General features: G+C 43.8%; 1 protein-coding gene across 1 annotated transcript in view; it reads left to right on the plus strand.

Moving 5' to 3' along the window:
* The first annotated feature begins 368 nt into the window (after window positions 1-368).
* Window positions 369-20760, plus strand: part of rheb (Ras homolog, mTORC1 binding) — a 149739-nt gene continuing 129347 nt past the window's right edge. Inside the window, exon 1 of the mRNA XM_068015097.1 lies at window positions 369-752. Coding sequence (XP_067871198.1) covers window positions 701-752 — 52 coding nt within the window. The 5' untranslated portion in view covers window positions 369-700. The remainder of the gene's footprint in view (window positions 753-20760) is intronic.

Genomic DNA, 20760 nt, shown 5'->3' on the forward strand with positions numbered 1-20760 from the left:
CTGCTCTGATTGCAGTTTATTTCTCTGCGGATGTTGCTGAGCATGTTTCCAGCATTTTCTGTTTCCTATTTCAAGCTTCCAGCAGTGCTTTTTTTTATACTTTGTTGCTGTTGCAGGAAATGAAGGGCGTCTCGGTGAACTACAATCCCCAGCAGCCAGTGCGAGGAACGAACAGACCAGCTCCAGACGTTGCGAGGTAACCAGCCGCACCGCCCCTGCGCCCCCCCCCCCCCCCACACACAGACAAGCCGGCCGGGGAGAAATGATTGATGGTTCTGTTAGCCAATGGCCGGGTAGATGCTGACGCCAGGACGCCCGGTCTGGTCCAATGGGCGGAGGGAGGAGGCGGGTCCGGGAGGGTGGGAAGGTTCCGGTTCAATCTGGTGAGGGACAGGGGACGGAGCTACGCCACTGAAGGCTTGCGGAGCCCCAAAGTAGCCAATACCTTACAGATATATCTCCCAGTCGGACAGAAATCACCTTTGGTCTCTTTTTTGGGTTTCTAAACTTTATATATTTTTTAAATTATTGAGGTAGTTTTGTATTTTTTTTAATTGAGTTATTAAGTTCCTTCCCCTCCCCCCTTGGGTTTTTTTTTGGGGGGGCTGTCGGCCTGCAGTTTTTTAAAGGAAACAAAAAAAAAACTGTCTTTTGTTAATTATCTAAATTTCATTTCTCTGGTATAAACCTCGTTCCTAACATGCCACAGCCGAAGTCCCGTAAGGTTGCGATATTAGGATACAGATCAGTGGGTGAGTAAAAGCGCCTGGCACAGCCCAGCCTGTGAAGACCAGCAAGGCAGCCTCTTGTCTGTGTAGAACCCAGAGACAGCAATGCTCATAGAGAGACATTATTATTATAAAAGCAAAATACTATTATTGCCTGTTTTACAAGATCCTGTAACTAATTTTCATATATCTGTATTAACATAAGCTCATCAGGCAGTTTAAAGGCATAATTGCTTGTTCTAGAAAATCTTACAACTAATTTTCATATATTTGTGTATTAACATAGGTTGAGCAGACAGATTAAAGATATTGCTTGTTCTGGAAAATCTTACAACTAATTTTCATATATTTGTGTATTAACATAGGTTGAGCAGACAGATTAAAGATATTGCTTGTTCTGGAAAATCTTACAACTAATTTTCATATATTTGTGTATCAACCTAAGCTCATCGGGCATCTCAGTCATTATTGCTTGTTCTAGAAAATTTTGCAACTAATTTTTATGTATCTGTGTATTCCCATGAAACTCAAGATTAGATCTCTGGAATAATTAACGTGTAATGGCTGACTTTCCTTCCTCAACATTTATTTTGGTTTTCACTGCGTGGTGGTGTGTTACTGGTTTTAGTAACTAATGTTGCCTCCAGTTTGCTGCCAACAACTTCTAAGTATTTTTTTATTTACGGGCTTTATTGGACTAACTAGCCTCCTGCGTTGCCTGATCATATTCTTTCCTTTTCCTCCGAGGGGCGGTGGGCAGGGGACTTTATTTTGCACCGTGTGTCGGTGTGATGCGTGTTGAAAGTGTTTTTCTGGTTTGTTCCAGCAGCTTTAATTCTCACAGGAATTCTCTGGGAAACCTAACCTTGCGTAATGACTGTCCTTAATTTCCCCTCCCCCAGTTGCCAGTTTTGTTTAAGCTATTCACTGTTAGCTGGTAGAGATACAAGCATTAGTAGAGTGCTAGTGTTTCCTGGAATTTGTGTATGTTTTTAATATGTCTTGTAATAAATTACAGACTACAATGGGTATTTTGTTCTAATATTTTTCCAGAAAATGATTGTTTCCTTTTGTAGCATTATACTTCTATTTTGATATGTAGACCCAGATTTGAAAATAGTTGGCTAGACTGTAGGCAGTAATTGGATGATGCTTTCTGGATAATGCTTTCTGCAAATGCCTGTTACTTATTTTAAATGGGCTTTTTACCTGCACTTGGTCTGATGTTGCAATGGCTAATTTCACCTTTTGATTTTTAGTACATTTTTTCAATATATTGTGTTTCATCTATTTAATTAATGAAGGTCAGGTACTATAGTGTTTTATCATGGCAGCAGCTGTTAAATATAAGGGGGAAACTAAACGTATGTGATATCTCTGCATGTTTTCAAGTTTAGAATTATTGGTAGATTGAGATTTGCCACCAAGATATTAAATATTTGGGAATGTGAATTTAAGTACAGTGATATGGTCAGAAAAGGAGATGCCTTGTGTAAATGTTGAATAGCCTGTAAGATTTGGATGCTGTTATGCGATGGTAATACTGGCAGGCTGAAACAGCATGATAAAACTAGCTTCAAGCTAAATATTTATAATTATAATAAATGCAACATTGCTTAATGCAGCGATTGCCTCTCTTATGTAGTGATTCATTTTGATACTTTGGGGCATCCAGAGTTTGGGGTGAATTCTGGACGTGGAAAAAAATGTTTGTACTTTCAGGGCTGTGACATTTGTGGTATTTGTTGTGCTTTTTGGAATTATGAGCCTCTTCTAACTAAGAATCATGATTATAATTCCTTTAGCTATCAGTGACTTTGAGTTGTAGGCTTTTTCATGCTGAAAAGAATCCTAGCAGGCATAAATATTCAGCGAGGACATAGCAACGTTTGCTACTGTTAACTGTAGCAGTACAGATTTTATCAATGTAAAATGGGCAGCGCTAAACCTTTTACTTTGCATTTCTAGTGTCTCTGTCCAGCTGAGAACGGACAACTTGCCCAACTGTAATAACTGACTTTGAGCAGCGTTTTCACCAGTATTCGCTTTAGAGTTGAATGCAAAAAAATTTGAGCTACCAAACTGTTTAGTATGGATTATTGGTAAATGTGTGTATGTATGTAAGGTCAAGGCCATTGTAAACTGAGTGAAACAGGGAGTTTATCAATGTCATCTCAACCCTGAGTTGTATTATGTCCTTGAAATGTATCCAATCTGTTAGTCTTTGTCTTTATACACACAGGGTGGTTGTACTTTTTAAATATTTCCCAGTGCGTGTGAGGAGGTGGGGGGGGGGAGAAGAGTGCGTGTGGGGAGGAGGAGGGGGGGGGGAGTGCGTGTGGGGAGGAGGAGGGGGGGGGGAGTGCGTGTGGGGAGGAGTGGGGGGGAAGAGTGCGTGTGGGGAGGAGTGGGGGGGAAGAGTGCGTGTGGGGAGGAGTGGGGGGGAAGAGTGCGTGTGGGGAGGAGTGGGGGGGAAGAGTGCGTGTGGGGAGGAGTGGGGGGGAAGAGTGCGTGTGGGGAGGAGTGGGGGGGAAGAGTGCGTGTGGGGAGGAGTGGGGGGGAAGAGTGCGTGTGGGGAGGAGTGGGGGGGAAGAGTGCGTGTGGGGAGGAGTGGGGGGGAAGAGTGCGTGTGGGGAGGAGTGGGGGGGAAGAGTGCGTGTGGGGAGGAGTGGGGGGGAAGAGTGCGTGTGGGGAGGAGTGGGGGGGAAGAGTGCGTGTGGGGAGGAGTGGGGGGGAAGAGTGCGTGTGGGGAGGAGTGGGGGGGAAGAGTGCGTGTGGGGAGGAGTGGGGGGGAAGAGTGCGTGTGGGGAGGAGTGGGGGGGAAGAGTGCGTGTGGGGAGGAGTGGGGGGGAAGAGTGCGTGTGGGGAGGAGTGGGGGGGAAGAGTGCGTGTGGGGAGGAGTGGGGGGGAAGAGTGCGTGTGGGGAGGAGTGGGGGGGAAGAGTGCGTGTGGGGAGGAGTGGGGGGGAAGAGTGCGTGTGGGGAGGAGTGGGGGGGAAGAGTGCGTGTGGGGAGGAGTGGGGGGGAAGAGTGCGTGTGGGGAGGAGTGGGGGGGAAGAGTGCGTGTGGGGAGGAGTGGGGGGGAAGAGTGCGTGTGGGGAGGAGTGGGGGGGAAGAGTGCGTGTGGGGAGGAGTGGGGGGGAAGAGTGCGTGTGGGGAGGAGTGGGGGGGAAGAGTGCGTGTGGGGAGGAGTGGGGGGGAAGAGTGCGTGTGGGGAGGAGTGGGGGGGAAGAGTGCGTGTGGGGAGGAGTGGGGGGGAAGAGTGCGTGTGGGGAGGAGTGGGGGGGAAGAGTGCGTGTGGGGAGGAGTGGGGGGGAAGAGTGCGTGTGGGGAGGAGTGGGGGGGAAGAGTGCGTGTGGGGAGGAGTGGGGGGGAAGAGTGCGTGTGGGGAGGAGTGGGGGGGAAGAGTGCGTGTGGGGGGGAAGAGTGCGTGTGGGGAGGAGTGGGGGGGAAGAGTGCGTGTGGGGAGGAGTGGGGGGGAAGAGTGCGTGTGGGGAGGAGTGGGGGGGAAGAGTGCGTGTGGGGAGGAGTGGGGGGGAAGAGTGCGTGTGGGGAGGAGTGGGGGGGAAGAGTGCGTGTGGGGAGGAGTGGGGGGGAAGAGTGCGTGTGGGGAGGAGTGGGGGGGGGGGGAGAGTGCGTGTGGGGAGGAGTGGGGGGGGGGAGAGTGCGTGTGGGGAGGAGTGGAGGGGGGGGGAGTGCGTGTGGGGAGGGGGGGGAGTGCGTGTGGGGAGGAGGAGGAGGGGGAAGAGTGCGGGGAGGAGGAGGAGTGGGAAGAGTGCGTGCGGGGAGGAGGAGGAGGAGGGGGAAGAGTGCGTGCGGGGAGGAGGAGGAGGAGGGGGAAGAGTGCGTGCGGGGAGGAGGAGGAGGAGGGGGAAGAGTGCGTGCGGGGAGGAGGAGGAGGAGGGGGAAGAGTGCGTGCGGGGAGGAGGAGGAGGAGGGGGAAGAGTGCGTGCGGGGAGGAGGAGGAGGGGGAAGAGTGCGTGCGGGGAGGAGGAGGAGGGGGAAGAGTGCGTGCGGGGAGGAGGAGGAGGGGGAAGAGTGCGTGCGGGGAGGAGGAGGAGGGGGAAGAGTGCGTGCGGGGAGGAGGAGGAGGGGGAAGAGTGCGTGCGGGGAGGAGGAGGAGGGGGAAGAGTGCGTGCGGGGAGGAGGAGGAGGGGGAAGAGTGCGTGCGGGGAGGAGGAGGAGGGGGAAGAGTGCGTGCGGGGAGGAGGAGGAGGGGGAAGAGTGCGTGCGGGGAGGAGGAGGAGGGGGAAGAGTGCGTGCGGGGAGGAGGAGGAGGGGGAAGAGTGCGTGCGGGGAGGAGGAGGAGGAGGAGGAAGAGTGCGTGCGGGGAGGAGGAGGAGGGGGGAAGAGTGCGTGCGGGGAGGAGGGGGGGGAAAGAGTGCGGGTGGGGAGGAGGGGGTAGTGCGGGTGGGGGGGTGGGGGAGTGGGAGGAGTGGGTGTGTGTAGACTGGACAGGCTTTGAAAGCAAACCATGTTTGGAATCAAGGTGTTATTCGATCTGTGAATTGGACTGCCTTGATATTGGGATATATTGTAACTGAAATTGCAGTATCTACGTTCAATCTGTACTGTAATGAATAGTTGTGACTTTGGTTCACCTATGATGCAACTAATCCTGATTCACTGTTATTCTGTAGAGTGTTCACTACTAATTGTAGAATCTTTTATTGGCTATAAATAGCTCTGTCTTTTCAGAACTTATTGATTTTTTAAAAAACAAAATGTTTGATTTTTTTCAGCTTAAGTCATCTACATCTTTTGGATTTTGCACTTTTTTGTTGGCACATTATTCTCTGTGGGGAAAATCCATTGTTTTACCTTATTTGAACTGAATGCTGCTTCTCGTTTGCTAAAACAAACTCTCACTTCCTCTTGTTAAATTTTCTGAGAATGAAGGAGTCTTAAAGAGAAAAATATTTTACACTGAACAGTCATTTGTTACTGAGAATGAATGCTGCTGATATGCACATCAGTTTAAAATCTTAAAGATTCTCAAATTTACTTTCTTCTTTATTTAGACTTGTGTTTAAAAGGTCCAAAATAAACCCTGATTTTATTTTTCGAAAACTTATTGAATGGTGGAGGAGGCTCGAGGGGCTGAGTGGCCTACTCCTGCAACTAATTAGTATGTCTGTATGAACCTCCAGGTACAATTCTTAAACTTATTCACTGAGATATTTTTCTGATGGATGTGGGTTTCAGCTCATCTGGCAGTATTCTTGTAATGCAGTTGATTTTTTATATTTGGGCTGACAATTCTAATGTTATCAAGGAAGTACCTTGTTTTCCCATTAAGAACAATATTTTTAGAATATGATTGTTATAAAACTAAGCTGCTCATTGAATCTCTGCAGGTGAGTGATGCCAAAGGCCTTGGAAGCACCTCTCAAATGTCCCCAGCGCTGCTTGTTCAATTATAAAATTCAGTACTTAAATTTATCATTTGTTATATTAAATCAAACACGAATAATGTTATCACCACCCCCTACTGCCACCCAGGCCTGGAAAACTGGCATTAAAGGTAACTGAAAGGTTCTGATGAAAGGTCACTGACCTGAAACGTTAACTCTGCTTCTCTCTCCACAGATGCTGAGTATTTCCAGCATTTCTTGTTTTTATTAAAGGTAACTTGTTTGTGGCATTCTTTTGAGCAGCTTGAGTCTTAAACTCAGCTGGTAAAGAACATTCACATTAGTGGAGATTGAAAACAGTCATTTTGTTCAGCATTTATATTCACAAAGTGGCAGTGTTATGCTATTCTCTGCAAAAATATTTGATTTTTATGCAAGGTTACATAGGCCCGTCAACTGTGGGATTGACATTTAAAAGGTCTTTTGCGGGGTGGCTTGGCAGATTCAATGGTTGAGCATTAGACTCTCAATTAGTAGGCTGGTTTAAATCCCAGTATTGATTAACATTTTCAGACTAACTTCTCCACTATAGAAAGGCTCTGCTGGCTAATGTATGGGAGGGAGACAAAACTAGTTCTTGAGGGAGCTATTCCTACAGTAAGTGTGTTCTGGCAGTTGGGTGAATAAGTGTTAATGGCATGATGGTTCCATCATCCCACTGCTGGCATCGTTCCATCAACGAAAGATGATGGACACGTAGCAAACAATCCATTTAGGTGGGGTGTCTTCACTGCACCTTTGCTGATGGCTGTGAAGGCCAGTCCTTGAGAGGCAGGTTCTGCCACAAATGCCATCATCCCAACCAACCAGGATAATGTGAATGTGAAAAATCCAAGGAGAGCAGCCCCAGCTTTTCCAATCTAACCTGGTAGCTCAAATTTCTCATCCCTCGAACCATTCTGGTAAATCTCCTCTGCACCCTCTCAAGGACCCTCACATTCTTCTTGAAGTATGGTGACAAGAACTGGATGCAGTACTCCAGTGAACATCGACGCAAGCTCGAGGAACAGCATCTCATCTACCGATTCGGCCCACTACAGCCTGCCGGACTGAACATAGAGTTCAATAATTTCAGAGCATGACAGCCCCCCATTTTACTTTCATTTTTAGTTATTATTTTTTTTCTTTTTTTACATTTTTTACAATCTTTTTTTTTTGTTTTTTTGCATTTATTCCATTTCATCTTAGTTTGTTCAGTTTGCTTACCCACTGTTTTTTTTCAGGTTTGCACTTGCTGCTGTTCAATATTCAGTCTGTTAACACCTAATCTGTACTAATGCTTTGACTTTCAACACACCATTGACATATTGTTTGCCTTTGCTCCATGACCTTTTGGTCAGCTATGTGGCCTTGTCCAATCTACACCTTCTCCTTTGTTATCTCTTGCCCCACCCCCACCTCACTTGCTTATAACCTGTGACTTTTCTAATATTTGTCAGTTCCGAAGAAGGGTCACTGACCCGAAACGTTAACTCTGCTTCTCTTTTCACAGATGCTGCCAGACCTGCTGAGTGGTTCCAGCATTTCTTGTTTTTATTGCAGTACTCTAGTTGTGGCCTAACCAAAGTTTTATACATGTTCAGAATAACCTTCCTGCTTTTGTACTCTATGCCTCTGTTTATGAAGCCCAAGATCTCATTCTTTGCTAACCACTCTCCTTAATATGTCCAGATAGCTTCAAAGATCTATGCACATGCACCCCCAGGTTCCCTTATTCCTGCACACTGTTTAGAACTGTGCCATTAAGTCTATATTGCCTCACCTTATCCCTTCTGCCAAAATGTATCACCTCACACCTGTCTCTATTAAATTGCATCTGTCACTTGTCTGCTATTCTGCTAGCTTATCTATGTCCTATTGCAGGCAGTTTCATCCTCGCTGTTTGCCACTCCTTCAAATTTGGTATTCTCAACAAATTTTGAAATTCTGCTCTGTATTCCAAGATCCAAGTCATGTATATATAACAAAAAAAGCTGTGGTCCTAACACTGACCCTTGGGGAACACCAGTGTCTACCATCCTCCAGTCTGAAAAACAACCATTTACCACAGTTTTTAAAAAATCTAATTGGACACTGGCCCTCCTATGCCATCAGCCTCAATGTTGTCAACCAGCCTGTTACGTGGTACTTTATCAAAAGCCTTCTTAAAATCCAAGAAAAACATCCACTGCATTTCCTTCATCGACCTTCTCTGTTACTTTAACAAAAAATTAAATTAGATTAGTCAAGCATGATCTGTCGTTTACAAATCCATGCTGGCTAGCCTTAATTAACTCAAACCCCTCCAAGTGCCTGTTGATTTTTTTCCCCCCTGATTATTGTTTCTAAAAGCTTATCCACCACTGATAAACTAACTGGTCTGTAGTTGCTATGACTGTCCTTCCACCCTTAAATGTCACATTTGCCACCCTCCAATCCTCTGGCACCTCCCCCGCAGCTAGGATATCCTAAGATTGAAAGATTATGGCAAGCTCTTCCGCTTTCTGTACTCCCACTTCCTCAGCAAACTGGGATGCAAGCTCTCTGGGCCAGGTGACTTATCTACCCTAAGCATAGTCAGCCTTTTCAGTACCACCTCCCCCTCAACTTTAACTGTGTCCATTGCCTCTAGTCTCGCCACTTCTACCGATATTTTGTCAGGTTCCTCTTTTTTAGTTAAGACTGATATGAAGCACTCATCTAAGTATTCTAGCCTTGCCCAGTGCCTCTTAGTATATACTACCTCTTTGTCCCTAACGGACCCCACTACCTGCTTACTGTTTACAGTGGAAGATCTTTGGGTTCCCTTTTATGTTGATTGCAATTACAATTTTGGTCTCCTTATTTGAAAAGGGACATAATTGTGTTAGAAGTAGTTCAGAGAAGGCTCACTCAACTCATTCCGGGGATAAAGGGCTTGTTGTATAAAGAAAGGTTGAACAGGTTAGGCCTTATACCCATTGGAGGTTAGAAGAATGGTCAGTGATTTTATTGAAACATATAAGATCCTGAGGGGACTTGATAGAGTGGATACTGGACGGTTGTTTCCTCTGGTAGGGAAGACTAGAACTAGGGAACACTGTTTAAAAATACCTTTTAAGATAGAGATGAGAAATGTTTTCCTCTGAGGGTCATAAGTCTCTTCCTCAGATAGCAGTACAGGCTGAGTCATTGAATTTATTCAAGGTTGAGTTAGATAAATTTTTGATAGACAAGGGAATCAAGGGTTATGGGGGACAGACAGGAAAGTGGAGTTGAGACCTCAACCAGATCAGCCACAACCTTATTGAAGGGCAGAGCAGGCTCAAAGAGCTGAATGACCCAATCTTGCTCCTAAGTCCTGTGTTCCTATATTCTCTTAATGCCTGTCTTACTCCCTTCTCAACTTATTGTATTTGACCTGGTTCTCACTTGAAGAATTCACCTGACATGCATCATGCACCCTCTTTTATTTTTGTTTCATTATAATCTCTTATCTCCCTCATCATCCAAGGCGCCTGTTTTTGGTTACCTTTTGCCCTTGTTGGAATGTACCCAGCCTGTACCTGAAGCATCTCTTCCTTAAAAAGAACCGATTATTCCGTTAACTGTTTTTCCCGTCAGTCTTCTGTTCCATTTTATCCTGGCTAGATCCCTCTCATTGCATTGAAATTAGCCGCCTTCCAATCTAGCCATGTTATCTTATCGTTCCTTACTTTTCTGCATTACGAGTCTAAACCTTATGATATGATGATCACTGTTATCCAAGTGGTCCGCCACCGACACTTGGCCCGCCTCATTTCCAGGCACGAGATCCAGCAATGCCTTCTTTCTAGTTGGGCTGAGAACATACTAATCAAGGAAGTTCTCCTGAATTTTCAGAAATTCTTCACCCTCTTTTCCCTTTATCCTAACATTATCCCAATCGATATTTGGGTAATTGAAGTCCTCCAATGTCACCATGCTATAGTTGTTGCACATCTCTTATTGCCTTGCAGATTTGCTCCTGTATCTAGCTCTCACTATTTGGAGGCCTATGGAATACCTCTAGTAGCGTGATCATACCCATTTTGCTTCTCAACTCTAACCAAATGGATGCTGTACTTGCCCTCTCTAGGGTATCCCTTCTTTTCCAACATTACAATATCTTCTCTAATCAGTACTGCCACCCCACCTCCCTTTTCTCCTTCTCTATCTTTTCTGAACATTTTATATCCTTGTATATTAAGCATTCAGTCCTCGCTATTTTTAGGCCACGTTTCCTTTATTGCCATTGCATCATATTCCCATACTGCTGTTTGTGCTTGTCGCTCACCAACCTTATTCACTATGCTTTGTGCATTTACATACATGCATTGTACTCCTGTCTTTGCATTCCTTATAGCCCTTCTCAGTCTGCTCCTATCTAATATATGGCACTACGCCCTTTTCTAGTACTGTCCAACACACTCACACTATGCACCTTATTCCTCTTTTCTACTTCTGTAGGCTGGTGCCCATCCCCCTGCCAATTTATTTTAAGCGCCCTCCGACCACGCTCGTGAATCTGTCCTTGAGGATATTGCCAGTTCTGTTGAGGTGCAGCCCTCCCTTTTGAATAGGTGTCTTCTGCTCCAGAACTGGTCCCAATGGCCCAAGAATCTGAAGCCTTCCCTCCTGCATCATGCTTCAAGCCATACATTTATCCTCCTCATCTTCCTATTTCTACTCGCGTTTGTGTGTGGCACTGGGAGTAATCCAGAAATTACTACCTTCGAGGTCCTACTTTTTAACTTCCTTCCTAGTTCCGGAAAATCTGACCATAGGATGTCAATACCTGCCCTTGCTATGTCATAGGTACCAACTTGTACCACAACCTCTAGCTCACTCACTCCTGCAGGATATTCTGCGCCCTCTCTGTGATGTCCTTTACCTTGGCACCAGGGAAGCAACACACCACGCAGGACACATGATGATGGTTACAGAAATGCCGGTTTGTCCCCCTGACTATGGAATCTTCTATAGCAACTGCATTTCTACACTTTTTTGCTCCCTCCTGTACAGTCCCTTGCCCATTGGTGTCGTGGTGTGGACTGCACTGCTTCAGGGTATCGTCACTCCCAGCAGTCTCTAATGCTGAGTACCTGTTTGAGTGTGGCACACATCCCGAAGACTCCTGTACCTGCTGCCTCTTCCTAGACTTTCGGATGGCCACCCACCTAGTATCCTGAACTCTTACTGTCTGTGGGATGATCACCTCCAGGAAACTGCTGTTCCCTGATGCTCCGCAGTGACTCCAGCTGCCCCTCAAGCTCCGAAATCCTGAGCTCGGTGAAGTAGCTGGAGATACTTCCTACGCACTTAGTCTCTCAAGACATGTGAAGTGTAATGGAGTTCTCTCATGGTCCAGGAATTGCAGCTAACAGGTCGCAGCTGCCCATCCGTCATTTTAAAAAAAAACTCTGTTCCCTCTTTTAAAATCTAGTTGGTACCTTGTTTTTAAATTTAATTTTAATTAATGCCTCTAGACCTGCTTTGTGCTACTATTATTCATTCACTCATTGTTACACCTATCCTGATTGAGGTTATTAATTTTCTGGCTCCTAATTTAAAAGAATGCCCTAGTTTAGAACAAGAAAAAGAGAAATGTTGCCAACCAATCACTTACCCACTTTCCTGTGATGTCACACTTTGATTTTTTTTTATATATATATATATTGACTATAATATATATTATGGCGGGCAGCCATAAAGGCGGGGCTAAAGTGTGGCGAGTCGAAGAGTCTTAGCAGTTGGCAGGAAAAAAGACAGAGGCGCAAGAGGAGAGCCAACTGTGTAACAGCCCCGACAAACAAATTTTTCTGCAGCACCTGTGGAAGAGTCTGTCAGTCTAGTATTGGCCTTTATAGCCACTCCAGGCGCTGCTCCACAAACCACTGACTACCTCCAGGCGCTTACCCATTGTCTCTCGAGACAAGGAGGCCAAAGATAGATGGAATATATATGTTGTCGATATAGTTAATAGATTATATATTATTGATCTGTAGATATACTATACACATGTGAACTTCCTGTAAGTATCTCACTTTATTTTTATTTTATTTAGAGATACTGCATTGAAACAGGCCCTTCGGCCCACTGAGTCTGTGCTGCCCATCAACCACCCATTTATACTAATCCTACATTAATCCCATTACTCTCTCTCATTCCCACCTTCCCTCAATTCCCCTACCTATGCTAGGGGCAATTTATAATGGCCAACTTGTAACACTTCTCCATGCTATTTCCATCATAGCCTGCTGGACCTAAAACAATATATCTATCTCCAGATAAGTCCTCCCAGCACAGCGCCACCTTTCCCGTGTTTAATCATCTGATCCTTCTGCTCTACTGCCTCTTCCGCTAATTGAGCCCTGTACTGATGATTGCCCTTTTTCCCTTCCCTGAGTTGAGCTTTTCATTGCTCCACAGCTGGTCACCAACCTTAACACTAGAGTTTCCATCCACCCATCATTGCCCCTTGGTATGATCATGGTAAAGTTGCTCATCTTCTTAAAAGCCCATTCCTAGGCCAGGAATATTGTTTTTGATGGGTGGGGGTAGAATTTCCTGAAGGGCTTCCTTACAGCTGAGCTGGGATAGCCTTTATCATTTAAATAGGAAACAGGGCATTCAGCATAACAGTTTACACACTTTGAGCCTTAAATACAAGCTTTTTAAAATCATCCAGGGATGGGAGGGGAAATTAATTGAGGCTTAAAGCCTACATTCTCTTTGCCCTACACCCGAACAAAATGCTCCTGCCTTTTCTCCTATCTTGATCACCCACACCTTTAATCCCATTTGGTTTTCATCTATATGTTGCCACTCTCATTGCATGTTACTCACCTCTCACATTCAATCTACTCTTCCCCCACCCCCCCCATACCAACCCAAAACAATGGTCATGCACCCAACTGTGACCCAGGAAGTAGCTTCAAATTCTTGAATGTCTTTACCTAGACCATAATGATGCACAAAGCTCTTTAAGGAACTTGTAGCCAGTTTTCCGGTTACAGTCATAAATGCAACTATGGTGCTTTTCTCATTGGCACTTCTCAATATCCTTCCCATCACAACCCATGACCCATCTTGTCACCTCAACAATCTGTCCCAACATTTTCACATTTCCAGACTCTGAATCCTTCCCTTCACAACTGTTAACTGTGATCTCATCTTCCCAGTACCCCAGCCCAACACCTTTCTTTTCCTTCCCCAACTGCCAGATCCTCAAGAGTAAGTTTAAAATTTTTTTTTGGTTCTATAACAAATGTGATGTCTGCAGAATGACCAGTTTGACATCTCTGGTGGCATGGCATAGGTAGTCAAGACCAAGTATTGTCTTCAAGCAAAGTAGTGATTGGATCAGAACAAGCAGATGGAAGATATATGCAGTTAGATACAAAATACCTATATTATCCCCATTTTTAAGTCATACTTTCTGCTTTTTATATATTAATTTGATATGTTTATAGTTATATAGCAATTTGAGAAGCAGAAAGAGAGTTGGTTGGAGTATTGGAGGTCCTCGACATTATAGGCTGAGGAGTTGGCTGACATCAAATTGAGGTTAGACAGCGTCACAGCAAGCGCGGACCTGGTGAACTTAGATGGACAGTTTTCATTATAAATGGAGAAGAATTTACAATGGAAAAAGCTGACAGTGTGACGAGAATAAAATAAAAACAGGAAGTGCTAGAAATACTCAGTAGGTCAGGTAGCATCTGTGAAGCGAGCAGAGTTAATGTTTCAGTTCTGTGACCTTTCATCTTCTGTCTCCACAGATGCTGCCAGACCTGCTGAGTATTTCCAGCACTTTTTTATTTCAAATTCCAGCATCCGCAGTATTTTCCTTTTATATCAAGAATGAAAGTTTTGTAGACAAAGGATGAGCGCAAGGTTTTTAATTTGTTACATACACTTGCATCCCCCATGGCATTGTTTACAGTAATGTAATGTACAAGATGATGTACTGTTTTAAAGCAGCAATTTCATATTATGAAACTCATTCTGTTATAGTGAAGCTGTGTCCCTTTAAGACAGTAATTTGCATTTAAGTAAACACTGGGTGAGGTCAGAGAGACATGGCTCTTGAGACTTAAGGTCACAACCCTAGCAGTACCTATTTTATAATGTGATTTGTAAAACCACTCGGGAGGTTAGAGATTCCGGCTTCTGTGTAAAATAATTGCCTTTGTTCCTTTACACTTTTCTCCCCTCTGAAGTAACACATTTAGTTTAAAGCTTGTAGTATGACAGGCCATAGTGTATGCTATGCACTACACCAGCAAATATTAGATATTCTCTGCTCATGTTTCAGAGGATAGTTTAGAAGGACAGGAATATTATACCAGGTATCTAAAGCACAAAATATTCTTGTACTGAAGTGTAGGTTTGTCCCTCTACTGCTACCAAGCCTAATAAATAAGTAAACATTTCATGAGTTCACTCAGTTTAATTGTTACTCAGCTTTCATTGTGGGAAGGTCAATTAAGAGTGGCAGACTGGAGACTTGCTCTGTAAATTGGAGAGAAAAAAAACTTCGGCGTGACATATGAACATGAGAAATAGTAAGTGCCAGGGTTTTATATTACTAGAGGATCTCCTATGCCGGTACTTTACAGAAAGTCACTGCTCTATTTTATACATCAATACTAATTTGTGGTGGTGATACCATATTTTATAATAAAGCATTTGTCATGCACGCCCCCACCTGCCAAGAATGAGGCACATTAATTTTGCCACATGGACATTAAACTTCAAATTGTTGCTGGGAGGAAAAGAAGGCCTATTACAAGAAATTGCCAGACTCTCTTTTTTGCATACCAGCAGACAGTGTTGGAACAAAGGAACCAGTCCCTGCTCCCAATACACAGAAAGGATGAGGTTAGTCCAGTTTAGTCACATGACTAACTGGTTGTTGCAGTTTTGAACTGAGTTTTAAATTGGAGAAAGTGTGTTTGAAGACAGAAAGCTCCTGGATTGTGAACATCTCTCCTGTCTGCTCCCATCTCTTTCTCATCAGCTTTGGAATCCATTGAAGACACAAGAACCCCAAGAGAGAAAAGTCTCCTACAGTGAACAGGGTTTTAGAAGAATGCTGGGCCCCAACAAAAAGCAAGAATTACCTATGAGCAAGGACTCTGCAGTGAATTCGAAGAACCGTAACAAACTCTTCAGATATTGTCTCAAACCTCTCCACTTTATTTTTCTGCTCTTTTCTGCCTCTATTTACATGCATCACGTATGCATACTAGCGTAGGCGTGTCGTGTATCCGTAGGCGTCAACAAAATTAGAGTTTAAGTTTTAATAAATTTTACTTTTCTTTAAGCCTAAGAAAGCCTATTTGTGCTCATTTCCTTGCCTTATAATTGGAAAGTGGTAAATAAGGATTCACCAAGGGGGAGCTCAAAACATGGTGTGTTTAAATAAAAATAGAACCCTGTTACAGCAAGACCAGGTGAAGGCTGAAAGGGGCACCTTTCTCACCTGGTCGTAACACATTATAGAAGTATTAGCTTTTTTTTAGGTTTAAATTGTGATTATGTCCACAATTTCATTGAGGCTAATAATTTACAAATTTCAATGAGACGCTTGTTTATGTATTTTGCTACGACCAAGGCGGGAGTAATGCACTCGTAATTCAGTCCTACTACTCAACAGCATATTAGTAAAGCTTCCCACCTTCCGGAAGGTAGCCAAATCAAACACAATTTGGCCCCTAAAATAAAGCACACCAAGCCAGGTTTCTTTAAACAACAAAATTAACTATTTATTAAAAAACTAAGTCTTAAACAATAGTGAGATAACTCCAAATGTGAAAGGATTCTTTTCAAACTCCTTATTCTTCCTAACCCTCTTGCACACACACATACATTCAAAACAAAGGGTTAACCGGTTTTAAAGAGGATGTCTTGGTTTACAACTATTTCTTAGGAATAATAAAATAACTGGGTTGTAGTGTTCTGGTAGGATATTTCCATGTCAGTGAGGTGTTCAAAAGTTGAATAGTCGGATGCCACTCGAAGTCCCTCCAGGCAAGGTTGATGAACAGTCTGTGATGGGTAGCCATTCACAGCACTTCATCTGCAGCAGGCATCACACAGATCTTTCAGCAAAGGGTGTAGCAACAGGTCTACTTCGGTTTTGAAATAGCAGTTTAGCAATAGAAGCTTTCTTGAGCTTGCGCAATCTCTGAAAACTTAAGAGGCAACAGGAATCACTCCTGAGGCAGAGATTTTTCAGAGACTGGAGGCAATAGGAATCTGCTACCTTTTAATATGTAGGGCTTCTTCTCAGCAAATGAGCCTTTCTCCACAGAGTGCAGCAACTCCTCTTTTCCTGGGACTTTTCCTTTCCAAAGGTCTTTTCTCTCTCCAGGCAGACCACAACCACCACCTCAAATGTAGAATTTATTTTTACAAGATAGGCAAGCTTTATTTTTCAGGGAGAGGTCTTTTTCTCTGGTCTGCAAAAACAGGTCCCAGCCAGTTTGTTCTGCCTTCCAGTTCACTGGTCTTCTACACTGCAGAAGTGAAACTGAAACTCTTAACAATCAAGTCATGTGACCCATCATTTCCCTTGCTGTTGTTTGGAAAGTGGTCTTTCAGTCTGTGCCATTCAGTCCAAACACCAAGTTTCAGCATTCAATGTTCACAGAACATCCTTTTTCTCAGTTTTCAAAACACAGAGAGCTCCAAGCTTTCAAATAAAAAAAGAACAAAACTCTTGTAACTATCATTTTACATCTTTTAAAAAAGATATTCCAGTTTGAAGGCAGGTAGGAAGTAATTAGATTGGAACTGGGATAGGGGGAAACAGAAGGTGGTGATGTGATTGTAATAAAGTTATGATTATCAAGGGGATGTCCTAATCCTAACAATCTAATGTTAGAATATCAAGGGATATGGAGCAAAGGCAGGTAAATGGGATTGAGGGACAATCAGTCATGATTTAATTGAACAGCGGAGCAGTCTAATACATAATGCTGCTGAAGTGAAGCTAAAACTGGGGAAGTGTTTTACAAATTTGGAGAATTCCCTGTTCAAACAACAATTAAATTCTGAGTAATCAGAGGCCTTTATTTACACTCACTTTGTGGTTTTAATGGGGGTGCAGGTGCATTATGTGGTTACAACTCTTTTGTCCTTATCTCTTTCTTAGCATGAGCAATGTCATATAAATCTGAATAGGGCCCTTCATATTTAATGCAGCATTTCCTCTGAATGCATATTTCAATTTAAAAAGAAAAGTGGCCAAACCATTGTTTACATGCAATATACTTGAGTGACCCAAAACAAAACATTGCCAGAAATTTGGGAGTAGGTTAGCCTACACTCTCGATGTGGGATTGGCATGCACATAAGGTCGGATAAATACCATCAGTTTTCAGGCATTTCTTTATGTGGGTGAAAAACTTGTACAATACATCTCCAGTACTTGAGGTTTGTAGATTTTTTTTGAGATTTGATCTATTCACTACACCCCCCCCCCCCCAACCTCCATCTCCCACCTTGATTCTTTTCTCTCTAAGACATTGGCTTGTCGATAAGACTTGGCTCCATGTTGCTGGTCACCTTTGAGTACCTCATGCACGAGACTTGACGGCGAGCATAAGTAAGTTATTTGACAGCGAGAGGCATTGTAGATGAATTTTAGCCAATACCTAACCACCTGTCAGCACAAAAGCAGTTACAGTTGCCACTGGATTGTGATCAGCAAGCACCAAAATTCTCCTTCCCTAATTTAAGGCTGCTGTGCTTATTTATAGCATCCAGACTACCATTTTAGCTGGGGTCAGCTAACTGAGACATAGAGTGGGGATCAAAATTGGGATGTTTCTTGTCTGTATGGCTTAGCTACTCACTGAGGCAATGGAGGATGTAGCAGGCGTTTTAAATTCACAAGAAGAATTCATCCCAAGGTGGTTACCTCTTGCACTTGGTGCTAAAATTACTGTAATGTGTTTCTAGAGTTCAATTATTTCCATGTCTATCAAATTTCAGTAGCATAGAAAATGTTTTAGTGGACTATTGTAGGAATTGAATTTCAATTTTATCTCATCAGCTATTCACTCTCCTAAACTGTTGACATTTTACTTCACATAAAACCCATCAGTTAATAATCCCAATACAGCTACCTTCTTTCTCTACTTTGCACCATTTTGCTTTTGAATTTCCTTCCCTACCTGTGGAGAATCACTCACTCGGATGGGAAGTCAGTGATGTGAATTATTGTTGCATCGCTCTAATGTGACCTAATTAAATATAGATGGTCATGTCTGGCAGACATGTTCTTTTATATTTGTAATTAAATTTAGTTTAAAAGTAATTTTCCTTGGAGAAGAAACCATCCTGAATATTAAGCTCTCCTATACTTCTGCATAGATGATTAAACAATTATTTTGTTAAAGTCTCAGTAAGAATTAAGTATAAATAGTGAATAATAGCTCCACATTTTAATAAGTGTGTATCTGTTTTTGTATTTGCTTTAATATCACTAAATTACATTTTGTCCTTTTCCATTGATTGAGAAATCTAAAAGTAAATTTTAAAAACCTTTATCAATCTTGATCACTGTCTTGGTAATTTGGAGAAATCGGACCAGAGTCTTTTATTAATTTGGGACACTTATGCATGCATTTTTCTTGATGTTTTCAGCAAAAAATTTTCATTATTGGAACCCAACCCAAAATCTACACCAAGCATGGTCTGCCCAAGGCCTGAACCTATTTTAGGAGCAGATGTGACCTGTTTTGTCACCCCATACAATCTTGCAGCACAAAAGGAGGCCATCTGGCCTATCATGCCTGTGCTGATTTATTTATTTATTTTATTTATTTAGAGATACAGTTCTGAAACAGGCCCTTCGGCCCACCGAGTCTGTGCCGACCCATTTATACTAATCCTACATTAATCCCATATTCCTACCACATCCCCACCTTCCCTCAATTCCCCTACCACCTACCTATACTAGGGGCAATTTATAATGGCCAATTTACCTATCAACCTGCGAGTCTTTGGCTGTGGGAGGAAACTGGAGCACCCGGTGAAAACCCACGCGGTCACAGGGAACACTTGCAAACTCCGCACAGGCAGTACCCAGAGTTGAACCCGCTGGAGCTGTGAGGCTGGCCACTGTGCTGCCCTATTCTTTGCAAGAGCTATCCAATTAGTCCCACTCTTTCCTCATAGCCCTGAAACTTTTCCTTTTTCAAGTAGATTTCTAATTTCCTTTTGAAAGTTACTGTTGAGTCTGCTTCCACCTCTCAAGCAGTGCATCCCATATCATGACTCGCTACGTGAAAATATTTCTCCTCACTTCCCTTTTAGTTCTTCCAATTTTCTTGAATCTATATCTGCTGGTTACCAACCTACCCACCAGTTGAAACAGTTTCTTATTTACTCTATCAAAACTTTTAAAACCTCTGTTAAAACTCAGTTACCCGTTTCTGCTTTTAGGAGAAATTTTTTTTAAATTCATTAATGGGGTGTGGGCATCGCTGGCTAGGCCAGCCTATATTGCCTATCCCTAGTTGCCCTTGAGAAGGTGGTGGTGAGCTGCCTTCTTGAACCGCTGCAGTCCATGTGAGGTAGGTATACCCACCATGCTGTTAGGAAGGGAGTTCCAGGATTTTGACCCAGCGACAGTGAAGCAACGCGATATAGTTCCAAGTCAGGATGGTGTGTGACTTGGAGGGGAACTTGCAGGTGGTGGTGTTCCCATGCATCTGCTGCCCTTGTCATTCTAGTTGGTAGAGGTCGCGTGTTTGGAAGGTGCTGTCTAAGGAGCCTTGATGCATTGCTGCAGTGCATGTTGTAGGTGGTACACACTGCTGCCACTCTGATTCAGTGGTGGAGGGAGTGAATGTTTGTGGATGGGATGCCAATCAAGCAGGCTACTTTGTCCTGGATGGTGTCGAGCTTCTTGAGTGTTGTTGGAGCTGCACCCATCCAGGCAAATGGAGAATATTCCAGCACACTCCTGACTTGTGCCTTGTAGATGGTGGACTGGCTTTGGGGAGTCAGGAGGTGAGTTACTCGCCGCAGGATTCCTAGCCTCTGACCTGCTTTTGTAGCCACAGTATTTATATGGCTACTCCAGTTCAGTTTCTGGTCAATGGTAGCCCCTAGGATGTTGATAGTGGGGGATTCAGTGATGGTAATGCCATTGAATGTCAAGGGGAGATGGTTAGATTCTCTGGAGTTGGTCATTGCCTGGCACTTGTGTGATGCGAATGTTACTTGCCACTTATCAGCCCAAGCCTGGATATTGTCCAGGTCTTGCTGCATTTCTGCATGGACTGCTTCAGTATCTGAGGAGTTGCGAATGTTGCTGAACATTGTGCAATCATCAGCGAACATCCCCACTTCTGACCTTATGGTTAAGGAAGGTCATTGATGAAGCAGCTGAAGATGGTTGGGTCTAGGACACTACCCTGAGGAACTCCTGCAGTGATGTCCTGGAGCTCAGATGAGTGACCTCCAACAACCACAATCATCTTCCTTTGCGCTCGGTATGACTCCAACCAGCGGAGAGTTTTCCCCCTAATTTCCATTAACTTCAGTTTTGCTCAGGTTCCTTGATGCTATACTCGGTCAAATGCTGCCTTGATGTCAAGGGCAGTCGCTCACCTCACCTCT

This window comes from Heterodontus francisci, chromosome 2, assembly GCF_036365525.1.
Source record: "Heterodontus francisci isolate sHetFra1 chromosome 2, sHetFra1.hap1, whole genome shotgun sequence".
Lineage (NCBI taxonomy): Eukaryota > Metazoa > Chordata > Chondrichthyes > Heterodontiformes > Heterodontidae > Heterodontus > Heterodontus francisci.